This window comes from Acipenser ruthenus, chromosome 3, assembly GCF_902713425.1.
Source record: "Acipenser ruthenus chromosome 3, fAciRut3.2 maternal haplotype, whole genome shotgun sequence".
Taxonomy (NCBI): domain Eukaryota; kingdom Metazoa; phylum Chordata; class Actinopteri; order Acipenseriformes; family Acipenseridae; genus Acipenser; species Acipenser ruthenus.
The window spans coordinates 52,415,690-52,435,425 of record NC_081191.1 but is presented as its reverse complement, the minus strand read 5'-3'; the positions used below and the strand labels follow the sequence as shown (position 1 = coordinate 52,435,425).

Here is a 19,736-nt window from a genome sequence, read left to right as displayed (position 1 = left end):
TTGGTAAACAGGATAAAGCATCAGCTGCATTATTGAAAATGCCTGGAAGATGACGAGCTTGAATTATGAAGTTGTAAGAAACTGAAATCCATATGAGACGGTGGAGTAGTTGCATGATGAGGGGGAGGAGGACCTACCTTTATTGATGGTATGCACAGTAGATTGATTGTCACTGAAAAATAAAATTGATTTCCTAGACCAAGAGTGCCACCAGAGGTGAGCTGCTGCGACTATAGGGTAGATTTCGAGGAGCTGATGATTTGAGATGCGGGGAGAGATTTTGAATTTCATGAGGCCAGGTGTCGTAAAACCAGTCATTGCCTTGGACATCTCCGAATCCTAGGGAAGAAGCATCAGTATACAGACATAAATCATGAGGAGCAGAAATGAAGTAATTGTAAAATAGTGAGAGACCATTCTAGTGTTGCAGGCGGGTAGACCACATTTTGATGTCATTTCTGGCTTCTGGGGAGACTTTTATATGGGAATCCAGGTTTTTTGCTTGAAATGAAAGTCCTGCCTTGGGTAATAATACAGATGGTGTAGTTGAAATGGCCCATTAGAGATAGAAGGTTGTGCTTGGAGATTGATTTTGCTGCTTGAAATTTATTGATGAGATGGCAGGTGTGGACTATTTTATCAGAAGGAAGGCTGGCTTTGAACTTAACTGTATCTAAAGTGATTCCAAGAAACTCGAGTTGGGAAACTGGACCTATGGTTTTATCTTCTGAAAGAGGGAATCCTAGAGAAGAAAATAGGGTTCGAAGACTGGAAATTGCTTGAGCTGGAGGGTCGGGGGGGGGGGGGGGGATATAAGGAGAAATTCATTGAGGAGATGGAGCAGGAAGAGGACCCAATATGAGTGTGACAGGTTGGCTGAGGGTGTGGTGTAAAAGATCGCTAGACCAGTCCAGGTTTGTTGGTAAAAACTCCGGGTTTTTAATCCACAACACGGAAAAAATCCAACAATAATAACGCCGGGATACACAGCAATGTGTAACCCGGTCAAACAACAATAATAATAATAATAATAATAATAATAATAATAATAATAGCGCCGGGATACACAACAATGTGTAACCCGACAAACAAAGGGAAAGAAAGGGGTTGCAGTCCCAAATGAAAATGAAACCAAAACGCAAGGACAATCAAACAAAAACACAGTCCGTCCTTCCTCACTCCCCCCGAGATGAATTACTGCACACAGTCCGGCACTTCCGGGTCCGCGCTCCTCCAAAGTATTCCCGGAGCGTCCCGTCAGTGCTCTATGGACAGACAAAGGGTGAAGGGGTTAGCAGGTATATTCAAACACACAATAAGAACTCTCCTGATTCCGTTTATTTATTCCCCTGCTCGTATACACTGCAGTAAAAATGCGCTCTCGCTCGCGCTCTCTCTCTCTCTCTCACACACACTGTACCTTGCCAGAAGGAACAGAACCCTGGGCCACGCCCCCTTTTGTACGCCCCGTCTCGTCCCCATTGGTCAGCGAGAGCAACCGCCGTCAGCCAATGCGCGATTGCCACCGCGCTTCCCGACCGGGTCTGTGACGTTGCGCACCGCGGCTCTGTCTGCTCCTCCTCCCCAGCGTCCTCACCGGTCGGAAGGGAGATCTAAAACAAGAGTTCACTCTCTCTTTTTCACATATCCCACCGCTCAGAGTGGAGCCGAAGGAACACTCGGCCAAATCTACCATTCCCATTACTCCCCCCTCCCGGGAAAAATAATCCGCATTTTGGTGATCTTTCCCTGCACGATGTACCATATGATACATATAAGGCTGCAATGCCAAATACCACCGAGTTATTCGGGCATTGCTATCCTTCATAGTGCTTAACCATCTGAGTGGGGCGTGGTCCGTGACCAGATCAAATGAATGTCCCATCAAGTAATATCTGAGGGAGTGGGTGGCCCATTTAATGGCTAGGCACTCTTTCTCTACCACCGAGTAATTGCGCTCCCGAGGAAGCATTTTCTTACTAATGTAAAGAATCGGGTGCTCCACCCCGTTAACTCGCTGAGACAAGACCGCCCCCAAACCAACCTCTGACACGTCGGTATGGAGGAAGAATCTCTTGCTAAAATCTGGTGATATTAGCGCAGGAGCCTGGCACAGTTTTTGTTTAATGGTCTCAAACGCTCCCTGACACTCTGCTGACCACTTAACTAAATTTGGTGCACACTTTTTAGTGAGGTCTACCAGGGGATTGACCACGGTGGCATACTCGGGGATAAAGCGGCGGTAATAACCAGCCAATCCCAATAGTGACCTCACCTGGGACTTGGTTTTGGGGACCGCCGCGTCCACCAAAGCCTGGACTTTGGTGGCCACGGGTTTCACCCGTCCATTTCCCATGATAAATCCTAGGTACTGGGTCTCTAATTTAGCAAACGCACATTTCCTTAGGTTGGCTGTCAGCCGGGCCGCCCTTAGAGACTGAAGGACGGCTGTAAGTCGAATTACATGCTCTCTCCAGGTGGAGCTATATATAACCACATCGTCAATATACGCTGCTGCATACTCACGATGGGGATGTAACACCTCGTCCATCAGTCTCTGAAAGGCGGCGGGCGCACCATGTAGCCCAAACGGCATGGTTTTAAAATGGAACAGCCCATCCGGAGTTGAAAATGCCGTTTTTTCACAGGAATTGCGGGTCAAAGGGATCTGCCAATATCCCTTCGTCAGGTCCAGAGTTGAGATAAACCTGGCCGTTCCCAGTCGGTCGAGGAGTTCGTCGATCCGAGGCATGGGGTAGGCATTGAACTTGGCGATAGCATTGACCTTTCGAAAGTCCACACAGAAGCGATTAGTGCCGTCCTTCTTAGCCACTATAACAATGGGACTGCACCACTCGCTTCTGGAAGGCTCAATGACCCCAAGTTCAAGCATCGCCCTCACCTCGTTCTGGACGCCACTCCGCCGGCTTTCTGGGATCCGGTAGGGCCTCTCCCGAACAGTGACCCCTGGCGGAGTAATAACAGCATATTCAGTAAGGTTAGTTCTGCCGGGCACGTCAGAAAACACATCCCCAAATTTCCCAATCAACTTACGCAATTCCACCTGCTGATCCGGAAGTAACTGTTCCCCCATTGAAATCTGGCTGGGGCTAGGGGCCTCTATGCAGGGTCCTAAGTCATCCTCCATCTCGCCTGGGGCTATGAATAAGACCTCCCTTGCCTTCCAGGGCTTTAATAAGTTGACATGGTAAATTTCCGTTTTATTTCGGCGATCAGGCTGTCTAATTTCGTAATTCACTAATCCTACTGCCCGTATCACTTCATATGGCCCCTGCCATTTAGCACACAGCTTTGACTCCAACGACGGAAGAAGCAGCATTACCTTATCTCCTGGCCGAAAAGTTCGAATTTGTGCATTAGTATTGTAATGCTGCTGTTGCCGATGTTGAGCCGATCTAAGGTTGTCTTGAGCCAACCGACCGATTAAATCAAGGCGATCCCGCAGTAGGAGCACATGCTGCACTACATTTTTAGACAAGCTTTTATGTTCTTCCCACCCTTCTCTCAACAGATCGAGGATGCCCCGTGGCTGCCGGCCATATAACAGCTCAAAGGGGGAAAATCCCGTTGAGCTCTGAGGCACCTCTCTCACTGCGAAGAGTAGGTAAGGAAGAAGAGTAGCCCAATGTTTTTGCTCCTGACTCACAAACCGTCTCAACATGTGCTTCAATGTTTGGTTAAAACGTTCCACCAGGCCATCCGTTTGGGGATGATAAACGGACGTCCTGATGGGACGTATTTTTAGAATTTTATACACCTGCTGTAGCGTTTTGGACAAAAAGTTCGTTCCGTGATCAGTTAATATTTCTTTTGGGATCCCTACTCTAGCCATAATCTGACTTAATTCTTTCGCAATTGCAGTGGCACTAGTGGACCGCAAAGGAACTGCTTCCGGGTACCGCGTCGCATAATCCACCATCACTAATATGTGCGTGTACCCGGAATCAGAAGGCAGCACTGGCCCAACTATGTCCATTGCAACGCGTTCGAAGGGAGTGGAGACAATAGGCAGTGGGACCAAAGGGGCGGGGCGCATTCGACCCGGTGCTACTCTCTGGCATTCCGGGCAGGTAGCTACATATTTCGCCACTTCGGTGTAGAGTCCGGCCCAATAAAATCGAGTCAGTATCCGGTCCCTCGTCTTGTCAACACCAAGGTGTCCTGCAAAGGGGACGTCATGCGCCAGCCTCATGACCTCTGGTCGACAAGACGGGGGAACCATCAACTGTTTGACAGGCTGTCCTGTGCCCGGGGCTGGGTTTACCCTATACAGTAAGTGCCCCTCCACCACAAAATGGGGATATACCAGCGTCCCGATGCCGTCAACATCCTTACCCTCAATAGACCGAACCTGTTCCCAAGCGTGCACCAGTGTGGGATCGTTGTTCTGCTCCCACACTAGGTCCGCGCTTGAGGCCCACACGTCCGGGATATTGACAGGGGCTGGAGCAGTCTCTACCCTCAAGGGTCCAGTAACCTCGCCCGTCTGGTCACACTGGGTGCCCACCCCCTTCGATTGGCGTTTGGGACCATCACAACCTTCCCCCGCCAGGCACCAACCGTGTCGGATCGATGCGCCCTCCCACTTTTCCCTCCGTCTCTCCTTGTGCGTTTTCCTAGGACGAAAAAGTGGAGAAAACAGTTCTGCATGGAAAGGGAACATGGTGCCAATTACTTCCTTTTCCCGGGGGTCTGCCGTGCCTACACGTGTGGTCGAGGCTGCCGATATTTTTACTAAATCCTTGTATCGCGGCCAGTCTCGGCCCAGAATGATTGGGTGTGGCAACTTTTCGGCCACCCCCACTACTAGGTGGCGCTTTATCGGTCCTACCGACAGATATACTTTTAGGGTGGGGTATGTCGCCGTATCTCCATGGATACAGGAGATCGCCACCTGACCTCGTGGCTGCCACGACATACCGCCAAGGAGAGCTGTCCGAATCAAAGTCTGCTCACACCCGGTGTCCACTAACGCGTGGGTTTTCACCTTCCCCAGCACAACATCAACAACACACGGGCCCTCCCGACCATTTCCCCATTCCTTACCTGTCTCTGATGCCAGATGACACGCAGCCACGTCGCACTCCATGGCGGCCGGGCAGTATCTGGCGATGTGTCCCGGCTGCTGGCACCTAAAACAGACTGGTGGGGCAGAGGGCAAGGGCGGTACATACTTGTCCCGCTGCTGGTATGACAGCGGGGCGGGGGAAACCATTCTACCCCAGCTGGGAGCCAACCTCTGCCTCCATGGTAAGGAGCTTGGATGGCCCGACGGGGCCGGTGGTCTGGCAGGTCTTGGTCCGGGGGGGTTTGGTGGTGGTCCCTTAGTAACGGAGGAGGAGGGGTAGTTCAGCAAGGTGGTCTGGGCGGACATGAGGGAGTCCTCGAAGTTCTCGGCCAGTGCTACGGCCTGGTCCAGGGTGGTGGGGTTGTGCCGGCGTATCCAGGCCTGCGTTTCGCCTCCGACCACATGGCAAAACTGTTCCATGACAATGGCTTCCCCCATCTGAACCCCAGTTTTCTGGCTGGGGTTTAGCCATTGCGCCATGTGGTCGCATAGCCGTTGGGCCACCACCCTGGGTCGTGTGTTTGGTGGCCGCCGGAACTCCCTGAATCTGACCCGGTGGGTCTCCCCCGTGATGTTCAGACGGCGGAGGATAGCCTGCTTCACCAAGTCGTACTGGGCCGCGTCTTCATCAGTCATAGCCCGATATGCGGCTTGCGCCTCCCCAATCAAGCAAGGGCCCAGTTGGCTCGCCCAGTACTCCCGGGGCCAGGCTGCGGTGGTGGCCAGCCGCTCGAATGCCACGAGGTAGGCTTCGGGGTCATCCTCCACCGTCATTTTCTGGGCCCGGGCCTTCGGGGCAACCATCACGGGGCCCGTTGTTGCTGCTGACGTCATCCCCATCCCGACCCTCTCGATAAGGGCCGTGTATCGCTCCTCCCTCCTCCGTTCCTCAACCTCCCTTCGGCTGTCCAAAGCCTCCAACACCGCCGCAAAACTGGCTGGATCCATCCCACGATGACAGGTTGGCTGAGGGTGTGGTGTAAAAGATCGCTAGACCAGTCCAGGTTTGTTGGTAAAAACTCCGGGTTTTTAATCCACAACACGGAAAAAATCCAACAATAATAACGCCGGGATACACAGCAATGTGTAACCCGGTCAAACAACAATAATAATAATAATAATAATAATAATAATAATAATAATAGCGCCGGGATACACAACAATGTGTAGCCCGACAAACAAAGGGAAAGAAAGGGGTTGCAGTCCCAAATGAAAATGAAACCAAAACGCAAGGACAATCAAACAAAAACACAGTCCGTCCTTCCTCACTCCCCCCGAGATGAATTACTGCACACAGTCCGGCACTTCCGGGTCCGCGCTCCTCCAAAGTATTCCCGGAGCGTCCCGTCAGTGCTCTATGGACAGACAAAGGGTGAAGGGGTTAGCAGGTATATTCAAACACACAATAAGAACTCTCCTGATTCCGTTTATTTATTCCCCTGCTCGTATACACTGCAGTAAAAATGCGCTCTCGCTCGCGCTCTCTCTCTCTCTCTCACACACACTGTACCTTGCCAGAAGGAACAGAACCCTGGGCCACGCCCCCTTTTGTACGCCCCGTCTCGTCCCCATTGGTCAGCGAGGTGTTATAGAAATGTTACAGAAAATAGAACTGACTCGACATAATGTACTGGCATTTTGTTCTCCCATAACCTTGCATGCCTTGCTAAAGATAAGGAACCGCAAGATGCCTACACTGCAGCTGCGGCTGTGAGAAAAAAGGATGAGCCAGACGTGTCTTTTTGCACGTATACCCAAACCACCCATCCTTTTTATCTGCTTGCTTAGTTTTATGCCAAGTATGCATAGTTATAAGTTTTCTCTTATATGCTAATACCTGAATCATCATTGGCTAACCCTCTGCCTTGCTGACAATTTTAAGGTATATAAGAAACTGATCCAACTCTGTATGTTGGAACACTGCTCGATGATTATCTAGCACCCTGTGTGCTGAGAGTGTTCTCAGTTTGCAAACTTAAGAAATAAAGGCCTGTGTGTTTGGAATTCGCAGTCTCGCTTCCTTTATTAGAATTTCCACGACAATTCTTGGCGACCCAGATGGGACGGCTAGCTCCGTTTTCCGATTGCTCCCGGGGACTTTGAGGTTAACCGTGCACGGGGGCTGCTTAGGAGTGGCTCAGGGAACCACACTCTGAAATAGTTTCGGAGGAGAAGGACCCGCCTTGAACCCGGCTGGGAGCATCGGTGGACGGATACGCCGTACCGAACAAAGACAAAGGGTGAGACTGGTTTTCCTCATACATAAAATAGACCAATTGGTTCAGGTTCTGGGAACCTGATAAAACCCGTTCTGGGAACGGGCTGCGCAGAAAGAGTTCTGGGAACTCTATTGTCTAGAGGACAAAAAGGTAGACCACGTGGTTCAGGTTCTGGGAACCTGATAAAACCCGTTCTGGGAACGGGCTGCGCAGAAAGAGTTCTGGGAACTCTATTGTCTAGAGGACAAAAAAAGAGACCACGTGGTTCAGGTTCTGGGAACCTGATAAAACCCGTTCTGGGAACGGGCTGCGCAGAAAAGTTCTGGGAACTTTGTTGTCTAAGACATAGAAATCCTGATCCGGAAACAGGTAAATTAAGTGATTTGACTGATCTATGAATAATACTAATAAGTAATTACAAATGAAACTAGTTAAAAAGATATCGTATGAAATACCAAATATTGAACTAAAAATAACAATTGAAAAAATTAAATGCACAGTTTAAAAAAAAAAAAAAAAAGTCATACTACTAGTGTAGTTGATCAATATACCAAGTGCACTGTTGGATGGTCAATTAAGAAAAGTTATTTTTCTGTGCAGGTGGTGCAAATAAAAATAGGCAGTGATATAGTGTGGACGACAGATAACCGTGTGAATGAGTGAGTGAATGAGTGTTATCTGATAATTGTGTGTGTGTGCGCGTGTGGGTTTGATTACAATGAGGTCAAGTAATAGTAAAAAGGAGGTCTGTCTCCCGGACGCGCTGGTTGGACCGGGACAAACGATAGCTGATAAATGGGGTCGCGGTGTTGTAGACCAGGTTGTTCTGTGGCATAAAATAGCTGATTTTCCACTAAAAGCAACCCAGAGTGAAAGGAAGTTACAAGAATGTAGAGAAAAGTTAGAGTTTGAGAAGACAAAGAAAGAGAAAAAGACTGGGATGGTTATAGGAAATGAGAACGAGAAGCAGAAAGACAAACAGCATTGCAGGCTAAAAGCATAATGGTAAAAGCAAGTCAGAAAGATAGTACTGAGGAAGTGAAAAAAAGAAAAAAAAGACAGAGAAACAGAGATTACGATGAGGAAAGGGACTGCTCCCCCCCCGTATTGTGTTCCTGTTTCCACAGCCCCTGCTCCTGCTCCTCGGCCCGACCGGCCCGTCCAGGTCCATCAACAGCCTCCGCCCACAGCAGAGTCTCCGCTGCCCGCACCTCCGCCTCTGATATCCACCCCAAGCAACCCGACAGGTTTCCAAGGCGGTTCCCGGTGGACTTGGTCCCCTTGGTCGCCCCCTGGACTGAGCTTCTTATCATCGCCAGAATCCCCTGAGACATCAGGATCTTCCAGCACGCTCACTACACGGTCGGGACCAAAAGGCAATCCGAACAACGCCATTATCATGGCCCCCCTGACAGCGTACTGGCTGCCAGAGGTCCTGATTCAGCGCACCTGGAGACAAGATGAGATTAAAGACATTGCTAAAGACTTGCCCGACCCAACTAAGGATGCAGTTCAGTTCAGCGAGCAGATGACCCGTCTTGTGCGTCAATACAAACCCTCTGCCGCTGAAATAGGGCACATTATGCGATGCAAATTAAAGCTTCGCTGGGAGGACATCGAAGATACTTTTGACAAAAATCTGACGTGGAAATCGGCAGGGGATGGAGAATATCAACCGCAGTTTGAACAGTTGCTGGACAGATTGAAATGACAATACCCTACTAAGACCGATTGGGATGCTATACATAGAGCACACAGCACTCCAAAGAGTCTCTAGAGGAATATAGACAAAGATTGGAGACGTGCTTTCGCAAACACAGCGGACTCCGACCAGGCACCGATGAATACAACAGTCTTTTAAAAGCAGCCATAATAAACGGACTCGTACCTGCCCTCAATAAACAGGTAGGGATGACATGCATTGGATGGGAGACGGCTCCCCTCATTACATTGCAAGCACGCTGAAAGACAACAACAGAAGCAAGAGAGCAATCAAAAGACAAAAGCTGAAAAAGGAGTTAAACTGCAAGCAGCTTAGCTGGCTTATTATCAGGGCAAAGGACCAACCCGAGGCGGATACCAACGCGGACGGGGCGGACGTGGGACGGGGGGTAGGGGGAAGCGGAGGCGGTGGCAACAGAAACTTCCACAAACAGGATAAAGACACTAGTTGCTATAATTATGGCCAGGAAGGACATTTTGCTAGAGAGTGTCAGAGACAGCAGCAGCAACAACAACAAACCAACGGGAGTAACTGGCAGAGCGCTCCCCCACCGCAAGTATCACTATACAAACTGAAACCAGAATGAAACGAGGCAGGGACAGCTGACACCAAAACAGCGAACAAGCAGTACGTGCTAACTTTTTCTAAACCACAAGAAGCCCCCACCGTTGATCTCTTCGTGAATGGTGAGTCATTTGAATTCTTAATTTATACTGGTGCTGCAATGTTTGTCATAAATGCTAGAACTATGCATAACCCAATGATATCAAATGAATCAGTAAAAACAGTGGGAGCCTCGGGAGTAGTATTGAGGGAGAAAATTATGATGACTTTACCCGTACATATGAAGGGAAAACGTTTATGCATCGGTTTATTTTCTCAGAATGCTGCCCTTGCAACCTAGCGGGACGAGATCTACTATGTAAATTCAATTGTGAAATTAAATGTGAACAAAGCGGAGTTACCGTCTCGTGTCCTTGATGATGGCCCAAATGATTGAGACCCGTAGTTGGTTCTATTCATGGGATATACAAAACGGAGGTGAATAAATTGAGGAATTATTTAAATTGGCTCGACAACATTGGGGTCATGAAACTGGGTTTATATCACCTTATGCCTTACATTGCACTGCCCTGTACTCACCTTTATCAAGAGATTATGAATTTGAGAGAGAGTGGTTAGCACAACCTCCATCTAACGAAACAATTACGTGCAGCGACTTGTATATAGGTTTACGCTTTTGTGTTGCAGCCATTAAACTAAATAGCGATCAGTTTTTACTTTACCACACAACTGACTCTGTGCCACATATAAGCATAGCAAAAACCGATGATGTAGAGTGGAAAGATACTGGTGTCTGGCTTAAGTCTGTGTTGCAGGTGACTGACTGGCAAAGTGAAGACGGGTTCAAATTCTCCCCCAGTGCTCGCGCTGTTTGCGCTCCTTTCTTTTGGGTCACGCCTGTCCAACGGGGAATCCATGGGGCAGAGAACCGAGATGCGCCCCCTGAGGAAGCACTGGGAGGCACGTTTTCACCCTTGCTGATCGGCCTCCCCGATTCTCTATGGGCAAAAGATAAGTATGATATTGGCCTTATGAAAGGGGCAGAGCCCCTAACAGTCACACCAAAAAGCACACACCGGCCTAGCCGTGCCCAGTATCCTCTCAGCAAGGAAGCACAGGAAGGCATTGCTCCTGTGCATGCATCTTTGGTCTCTAGAGGAGCTATCGTGCCCTGCCCAGACTCGCCTTGCAACACCCCGATTCTCCCGGTCCGCAAAGCCTCGGGAGAATGGCGATTTGTCCAAGACCTCAGGTTAGTAAATGACGCGATACATGCAAGGGCCCCTATTGTGCCAAACCCAGTTACTGTTTTGTCAGCTGTTCCCCCTGTTGGAAGCAAACTCATACAGTATGTGGATGATTTGCTTTTGTGTTCTAAAACTCAGCACGCATGCGAAACTGATGCAAGAGCTCTTTTAGAGTACCTAGCTTGTAATGGCCATCAGGTATAAAAAAAAAAAAATAAAAGCTGCAGCTCGTGTCACCATCTATAAAATACTTGGGACACGATATTACACCGGAAGGCAGGAAATTGGGCCTGGAGCATGTCACTGCAATTCTGACACTGCCCCAGCCTGCCACAAAAAAAAAAAAAAAGAAAACACATGATGACGTTGCTAGGTATGGCTGGCTACTGTAGAGCTTGGATTCCAGATTACGCTACAGTAACTCAGCCCCTAGCTGACTTGATACATGGCCATAAGATGACTATGAAAGACACAATTGACTGGACTCCTGACGGACTAACTGCCCTCAAAAAACTTAAACAACTCTTGTCCTCTCCGCCCTGTCTTGGGTTACCCGATCACTCTAAACCTTTTAACCTGTTTGTTTGTAAAAAGGGAGGATTCATGTCGGCAGTACTGACACAAGAGCATGGGGGAAAACAACGTCCTGTGGCTTTTTACTCTAAGCGCCTTGATAACGTAGCCCGAGGGCTAGTCTGTTGCTTGAGAGCGGTGGCCGCCGCCACTGAAGCTGTGCTGGCTAGTGCTGACCTAGTTGCAATGTGCCCTCTAACTGTACATGTTCCTCATGCAGTACATGCTCTCATTTCACAGGCCAAGACAGCACATCTGACTCCAGCTCGTCTATTACATTACCAGAATGTATTAATGACCATGTCACATGTTGTGGTAAAACGCTGTACTGTGCTTAACCCTTCTACACTTCTTCCTACAGAAGCCGAGAGCCTCACGATGGAGAGCCTCACGATTGCACCACCTTAGTAGAACAGGTCTGCAAGCCACGACCCAATCTTACTGATGTGCCCCTATTGAACGCTGCTGTATGTAAATGCCAGGCACACACTAACGCTTCTGATTCTGTCTCTCAAGGGAATGCTGTTGCAGATGCTGCTGCTAAAGCAGTGGCCGCATCAACTCAGGCCCCTGTGCTCCAAATGGTGTCATTACCTGCCTTAACTGAATATGTATTTTCTTTACAGGATGTAGCTGACTTACAACACAGTGTGGGACCTGCCGAGATAGCTCTGTGGAAAAACAAATGCTCTTATGATTCTACTCATAAGATTTGGCGAGGACCCACTGGGTTGCCTGCCCTTCCCCGTTCATGTTTCCCTTATGTAGCTAAGTTGGCACACGGCCAAGACCATGTGTCAAAGGGTGGGGTGGTGAATGTTGTTAACAATTGTTGGTTTGCTCCAGGTTTTTCTACATATGCTAACCAATTTTGTGCTAAATGTGTGATTTGTATGACCAATAATGTAGGCCGCAGCACGCCCATGTCCGTATCAGCTCATCCGAGGCCGGAGGGCCCCTTGAACATGTCATGATGGATTTTAATGAATTAACACCTTGCCAAGGTTACAAGTACTGCCTTGTGATAATTGATGCTTTTTCTAAATAGATTGAAGCATTCCCCTGCAGACATGCCACAGCTATGGCAGTAGTAAAAAGCCTGATGAGAGGGATTATACCCCGATGGGGTCTGCCACCTAAATTGACATCTGACAATGGTTCTCATTTTGTGAACAGTGTGGTACAGAACATTTCTGAAAGCCTACAAATTGATTTACGCACACACTGTAGCTACCACCCCGCAAGCGGAGGCTTGGTGGCGAGAGCGAACCAAACAATAAAAACTAAACTAACTAAGCTCATGGCTGAAACAGGGCTCTCCTGGGTTACAGTATTGCCATTGGCCCTGATGTACATGCGTGGACGCACGCACAGTACTACAGGGCTAGCACCTCATGAAGTTAACGGGACGCCCAATGCGGATGCTGAACACACCTTTTCCTCAAAATAGGCTCACCCTAATGGGATGTGAGGATGAAATGGTAAAATATTGTGCTGCTCTTAACAATGTTCTGAAGTTTATTTTTCCCAGGGTAAAAGCTGCTCTACCCGAACCGAAGGAACCGAAGGCTCCACAAGCTCCTGCCAGGGGACTGGGTGATCATCAAAGACCTCCGCCGGAAGCATTGGCATCAACAACTCTGGACAGGTCAGTTCCAGGTGCTCCTGACAACGCAGACAGCGGTGAAAGTCGCTGAACGATCAACCTGTATCCACGCCAGCCATTGCAGAAAAGTGCCCTATACCCCGAAGGGAGATGTATCGCCCCCTGGAACAACGTAGACGGCTCGGATGGCCTTGGGACAGTCAGCTTTGGACCCCCAGAGTCCTGACTGTTATTTTTCTTGGCAGCATATTAACTGTGTTTCTCATGTGGCTCTTAACTGAACTAAAAGATAATAAAAAGAGCCAGATACTACAAACCACAGCTACGCTGAAAATCGCACAGAACTCAGAACAAAAACAACATTGCACACATGGAGTGTAGAACATGATTGAAAACATGCGGACAATGGTTGGTGGGAAATGCTCAACCATACTGTACGGAACACTTTGAACATTACTGACACTGGTTTATATATGATGTAGTGATATTGTTGTTGTTTTTGCTTATCATAACTTGTGTGAAAAAGTTATGTACTAAAACTGTTGACACTGTTTTAAACATGCCCCTGCTTACTAATGATGACCAGTGTAATGATTCAAATGATGACCCTTTCAACAAAATGGCAGATGACCTGATGAGTTAAGATAGTGGGGAAAATCTGCAAGCGGGATACGTTGGGTCGTCACTTTGTTCATATTACACTACATGTTAAACTTTGTAAATCTCGCTTTAACTTGTACTATTGTGTGTGTTTGAATCCATTTTCTGAATAAGGTTGAGACAAAGTCTCAAAAGGGAGGGAATGTTATAGAAATGTTACAGAAAATAGAACTGACTCGACATAATGTACTGGCATTTTGTTCTCCCATAACCTTGCATGCCTTGCTAAAGATAAGGAACCGCAAGATGCCTACACTGCAGCTGCGGCTGTGAGAAAAAAGGATGAGCCAGACGTGTCTTTTTGCACGTATACCCAAACCACCCATCCTTTTTATCTGCTTGCTTAGTTTTATGCCAAGTATGCATAGTTATAAGTTTTCTCTTATATGCTAATACCTGAATCATCATTGGCTAACCCTCTGCCTTGCTGACAATTTTAAGGTATATAAGAAACTGATCCAACTCTGTATGTTGGAACACTGCTCGATGATTATCTAGCACCCTGTGTGCTGAGAGTGTTCTCAGTTTGCAAACTTAAGAAATAAAGGCCTGTGTGTTTGGAATTCGCAGTCTCGCTTCCTTTATTAGAATTTCCACGACAGAGGGCAACCGCCGTCAGCCAATGCACGATTGCCACCGCGTTCCCGACCGGGTCTGTGACGTTGCGCACCGCGGCTCTGTCTGCTCCTCCTCCCCAGCGTCCTCACCGGTCGGAAGGGAGATCTAAAACAAGAGTTCACTCTCTCTTTGTCACAATGAGTTAAGAAGAATCCAGTAGAGCGCTTCGGAGAGAGAATTGAAAATCTTTGGACTGCTGCGGCAGCCGAAGGTGAGTTGAGAGGTGAAGTAGAATTTGTCCTGCCAGCAGATTCCGAAGAGATGACGAAGAGAGGGGTGAATAGGCATAACTTTGAATGCATCAGATATGTTAGCTTTTGTGAGCCAGGCAACTGCAAATGGTTAAACTATTATGTAGCCTATTTGACATGTGTTACACACACAGTGCATTTTAATCGACGTGGGTTTTATTTCACAGGTTGATTCATGTCTCTCATCACGGTAATGTTTTCCTCATAGCTCTCAGATAGGGTTGTCAACAGGCTCCAGAATCTCGGGACACTTTAAGGCAGGTCAGGTTTTTTTAACTCGCCTCTCTAAACTGCAATGTATTTGACATGTAAAGTGAGTGTGAATTGCTTGAGCAGTTTAGTAAATGTATTTAATTATGGTGGCGATTCTATCAGGAGAGCCTTGTAACAACGATTAATCGTATTGCTTGATTTTTTTTATATAATAAACAATATCTATAAAAATAATGCAACACCATTATTATAGATAACTTTGCACTCACTTGCATCTTTCATTTAACCCTGTGACAGCAGGTAAAGTTTATATGTGTTTAATATTTATTGCTTCACACAGTCCCGCCCAGTCAGAGACTCAGAAAGCCAATCAGCTGTTGTGTAGGTCTGAATGATGGAAACAATCCTCTCAGGCATGTGTGTGCTTTTGGTAACAACTAAGTAAAACAATTCAATTAATTTAGCAACAGTTCGCACAATTAACACTCACTTTAGAGAGGTGAGTTACAAAACCTGACTTTCCTTAAAGTGTCCCGAGATTCTGGAGCCTGTTGGAAACCCTACTCTCAGATCAGGTGAGACAGTTTGAAACATCATTAAAGAAAATAGTGGGTTATGGCAATTATGCAGCTCTCCTTTCTTGTAAAGGTAAAGTGAACAGTTCTGTATTTTGACGTTTCTATTGTGGGGGAGGGGACTAGCAGTAAATTATGTAAGTTTCAAACTGAAATCTTATTCAGGGATATATTTCCATTCGGTAATAAAAATATTCTGAACTAAAAGGCTCAAAACAATAGATTGTGCGCGTCCCTTGTTAGCAGCTCCCAGTCTGTTTTTAATTCAACAGTTTCCTTCAGTTTTTCTTGACAGTTTTTGTAGATTCGGTATTTGGTTCAGAATTCGGCTGAATCTTTTGAGATCGATTCGGTATTTGGCCGAATCTCAAAGACTTGGATTCAGTGGATCCCTAGTTGATACTGCTTGTAGAGCTGTCTCTTGGGGCTGAGAGGTCAATAATTAAATGCTTTTTCCCGAAGATATTCGGTTGGCAATTCCAATGGGATTGATTCTAAAGGAAGGAAAGGGTGAAGCGGAGAAGGGGGCGACCATGAAACCTTTGTCCACTTCGGCTTGGATTAAGGCTGAGATGATTTGGGGCTCTAGATAGCTGATCAGAGGTTTCTAGATGAATGAGAGATAGAGGCCATTAATAAGATAGGTGATGAATTGTTTATCGGGATGCTGCTGGAGTGCGTTGGCGAGAGCTGGGATACAGATAGGGGTGAAAACTAACAATAGTTTTGTTTGTCATTTGGGGATGACTGGACAGATGGACTATTGAATGTGCATCCCCGCAGTAGTTGCACATGTGAGGAATCTGCATGAGGGCGAGTACAAGAAGAAATATTAGTTATTGCAAATTTGTTTGGATCCGGAGAAATTGATGGGGCGGCCGTAAACATCTTTTGAATGGGATCTGCTGATGGCGAGAAGAGAATAAATTGGAGCCGCTAGCGGTCTCTGAATCTGGGACGGGTAGCTGGAGGTCTGGAGGATGAATGGGTGACCGCTGTTTTTGGACACAGAGCTGTTGAATGAGCGGTAGAGGCGCAGGCTCTACATACATTGGCCCGAAGGTTACTGAAAATACGGTTGAAGAGATCGTTGTCTGGGGACGACCAATCAATAATAATGGTATCTGAAACGACGTGGCAGCTGCAGACAGTAGAGACAGCTGCATTCATTTACCAAGGGGTCATGCGTGATAGCATAAAGGGGATGGAGAATTGTAAATCATTTCCTTTGCTTGGTTCAGAGAGACATGGAAGGACCGGGATAGTTCCCTATTGTACTGTACAAAAACAGTTTGTGAGTGTTTTGTTTGTTTTTGTCGCTGTTAGTAATTGTCTTTTGTTTTTGTAAATTCACTAGACGGCTAACACGTCTTCGGAGCTGACGCCTTGGGCCAGCACTACCCAAAACAACACTACACCACAGTCACTGTTAAATTGTTATCACCCACCACGAGCACTACAGCACGCACACGGACTGGTGACTGTGTATAGTATTATTGTGGGGCGGATAACGTATATTATTATTTGGTCTGCAAACCAGTTATTATCGTTTACTTCCATGCTTTACACATTGGTGTGTATTCCCGGAGGATTATTGTTTGGTTGCCAGACCGGGAGTTTTACAAATAAAAAGAACCCCCTTTTCCAAACCTCATTACAGTTTCCTGTGTGATTATTTCTGCACCGCATCACCTCTGCACCTGTTTCTAATCAGCAACCACTTTGCCACACAAAGGAGAAGCCATACTAATGGGGGATTTCAACTTCCCCCATATAAAATGGGAAAACCCGGTGGGGAGCACGACGGACGAAATTCAAATGGTGGAAATGACAAATGACTGCTTCCTAATGCAATTTGTCAAGGCACCGACTAGAGGGGAGGCATGCCTTGATTTAGTCTTTTCAAATAATGAAGACAGAATAACTAAAACAGAGGTCAGAGAAACACTGGCAAACTCAGACCACAACATGGTCTCATTTGAAGTGATTTTTAAAACCCAAAAAGTAATGACTAAAGCTAAGGTTTACAATTTTAGAAAAGTAAACTACGAAGGTATGAAACAGAGACTAACAGAAGTAGACTGGAGTAAAATAGAGAAAACATCCACAGAAAAAGGATGGCTATTTTTCAAAAATGTAGTACTAGAGGCGCAAAACAATTACATCCCAAAAGTAGAATATTCTAAATCTAAAACAAAATGGCAAAAATGGTTTAATTAAAAAAAAAAATTCAGCGGAAAAAAGGCACTTTACAGAACGTTTAAATGGGACCAAAAACAAAGTACACAGAAAGAGTACTTGGAACTGCAAACACAAGTCAAAAAGGAAGTAAGAAAGGCCAAAAGAGAGATAGAAATGAACATTGCTAAGGGGGCTAAAACCAATTCCAAAATGTTTTTTCCAGTATTATAACAGCAAGAGAACATTCAAAGTGGAGGTTAAATGTCTAAGAGACACAAATGGCAAAATCATAGATGAAAAAAATAGCAAATACATTAAATGATTACTTTTCACAAGTTTTTACAAAGGAGGATATGGACAACATGCACCACATGTCGACCGGTTCCTATCCAGTTATAAATAAATTTAGCATAACAGAGGCAGAAGTGTTAAAGGGACTAGGAGCTCTTAAAATAAACAAATCCCCTGGGCCGGATGATATCCTCCCAATAGTACTCAAAGAAATGAAAGAAGTTATTTACAAACCGCTAACCAAGATCATGCAACAGTCTCTTGACACAGGGGTTGTACCGGCAGACAGGAAAATTGCAAACATAATACCGATCCACAAAAATGGAGACAAAACCAAACCAGGTAACTACAGACCATTAAACCTGACTTCTATTATATGTAAACTTATGGAAACTATAATAAGATCCAAAATGGAAAATTACCTATATGGTAACAGGATCCTGGGAGACAGTCAGAATGGTTTTAGGAAAGGGAGATCGTGTCTAACTAACCTGCTTGATTTTTTGAGGATGCAACATCGACAATAGATAATTGCAAAGCATATGACATGGTTTATTTAGATTTCCAGAATGCTTTTGACAAAGTCCCACATAAAAGATTAATTCTCAAGCTGAACGCAGTAGGGATGCAAGGAAATGCATGCACATGGATTAGGGAGTGGTTAACATGTTGAAAACAGAAAGCACTGATGTGGCAGGATAGCCGCGGAGGGAAGACTCAGTCAGGGAAATGCAGTAAAACAAAATACTTTTATTTACAAAAACACAAAATAAACAGGCACCAGGGTCAAACAAAAGGTATGTGGCTGTTGCCCAATTAATCAATAATTAACAATTAACTAATTAAGGCTCCAGCCACATTTTCACATGCCGATCCAAAACAAAGAAGAATTATAATGAAAATCATAATCATAGATGAAAAAAATAGCAAATACATTAAATGATTACTTTTCACAAGTTTTTACAAAGGATGATATGGACAACATGCACCACATGTCGACCGGTTCCTATACAGTTATAAATAAATTTAGCATAACAGAGGCAGAAGTGTTAAAGGGACTAGGAGCTCTTAAAATAAACAAATCCCCTGGGCCGGATGATATCCTCCCAATAGTACTCAAAGAAATGAAAGAAGTTATTTACAAACCGCTAACCAAGATCATGCAACAGTCTCTTGACACAGGGGTTGTACCGGCAGACAGGAAAATTGCAAACATAATACCGATCCACAAAAATGGAGACAAAACCAAACCAGGTAACTACAGACCATTAAACCTGACTTCTATTATATGTAAACTTATGGAAACTATAATAAGATCCAAAATGGAAAATTACCTATATGGTAACAGGATCCTGGGAGACAGTCAGAATGGTTTTAGGAAAGGGAGATCGTGTCTAACTAACCTGCTTGATTTTTTGAGGATGCAACATCGACAATAGATAATTGCAAAGCATATGACATGGTTTATTTAGATTTCCAGAATGCTTTTGACAAAGTCCCACATAAAAGATTAATTCTCAAGCTGAACGCAGTAGGGATGCAAGGAAATGCATGCACATGGATTAGGGAGTGGTTAACATGTTGAAAACAGAAAGCACTGATGTGGCAGGATAGCCGCGGAGGGAAGACTCAGTCAGGGAAATGCAGTAAAACAAAATACTTTTATTTACAAAAACACAAAATAAACAGGCACCAGGGTCAAACAAAAGGTATGTGGCTGTTGCCCAATTAATCAATAATTAACAATTAACTAATTAAGGCTCCAGCCACATTTTCACATGCCGATCCAAAACAAAGAAGAATTATAATGAAAATCATAATGAAAACAGTAAAAATGATAATAATAACACAAATTATAGAGGTGGGCTGGCACCCATGGGGTCCATGGGGGCGGCCATGGTGGGAGGTCCTCCTTCTCCCATTGCT

The 19,736-nt window shown here is 46.0% G+C and overlaps 1 protein-coding gene across 2 annotated transcripts; it reads right to left on the bottom strand.

Annotated features, from left to right (window-relative positions):
* Positions 1 to 852: 852 nt before the first annotated feature.
* Positions 853 to 8,396, bottom strand: LOC131720990 (uncharacterized). Of its 2 annotated transcripts, none has more exons than XR_009319800.1 (2): positions 1,421 to 8,396; positions 853 to 1,265 (listed from the first exon to the last, which is right to left on the bottom strand). XR_009319800.1 is itself a non-coding variant. In XM_059013689.1 (2 exons), the coding sequence occupies exon 2, from the start codon at positions 6,035 to 6,037 to the stop codon at positions 1,505 to 1,507; it is 4,533 nt and encodes a 1,510-aa protein (XP_058869672.1). In that variant the 5' UTR covers positions 6,038 to 6,444; positions 6,600 to 8,396; the 3' UTR covers positions 853 to 1,504. The 2 variants fall into 2 exon arrangements, 1 of the variants encoding a protein (XP_058869672.1); XM_059013689.1 differs by having other exon boundaries at positions 853 to 6,444; positions 6,600 to 8,396.
* Positions 8,397 to 19,736: the final 11,340 nt, after the last annotated feature.

Bases quoted from the DNA above. Each gene is read 5' to 3' on its own strand.
- LOC131720990 (XM_059013689.1), bottom strand. From the start codon at position 6,037: ATGGATCCAGCCAGTTTTGCGGCGGTGTTGGAGGCTTTGGACAGCCGA.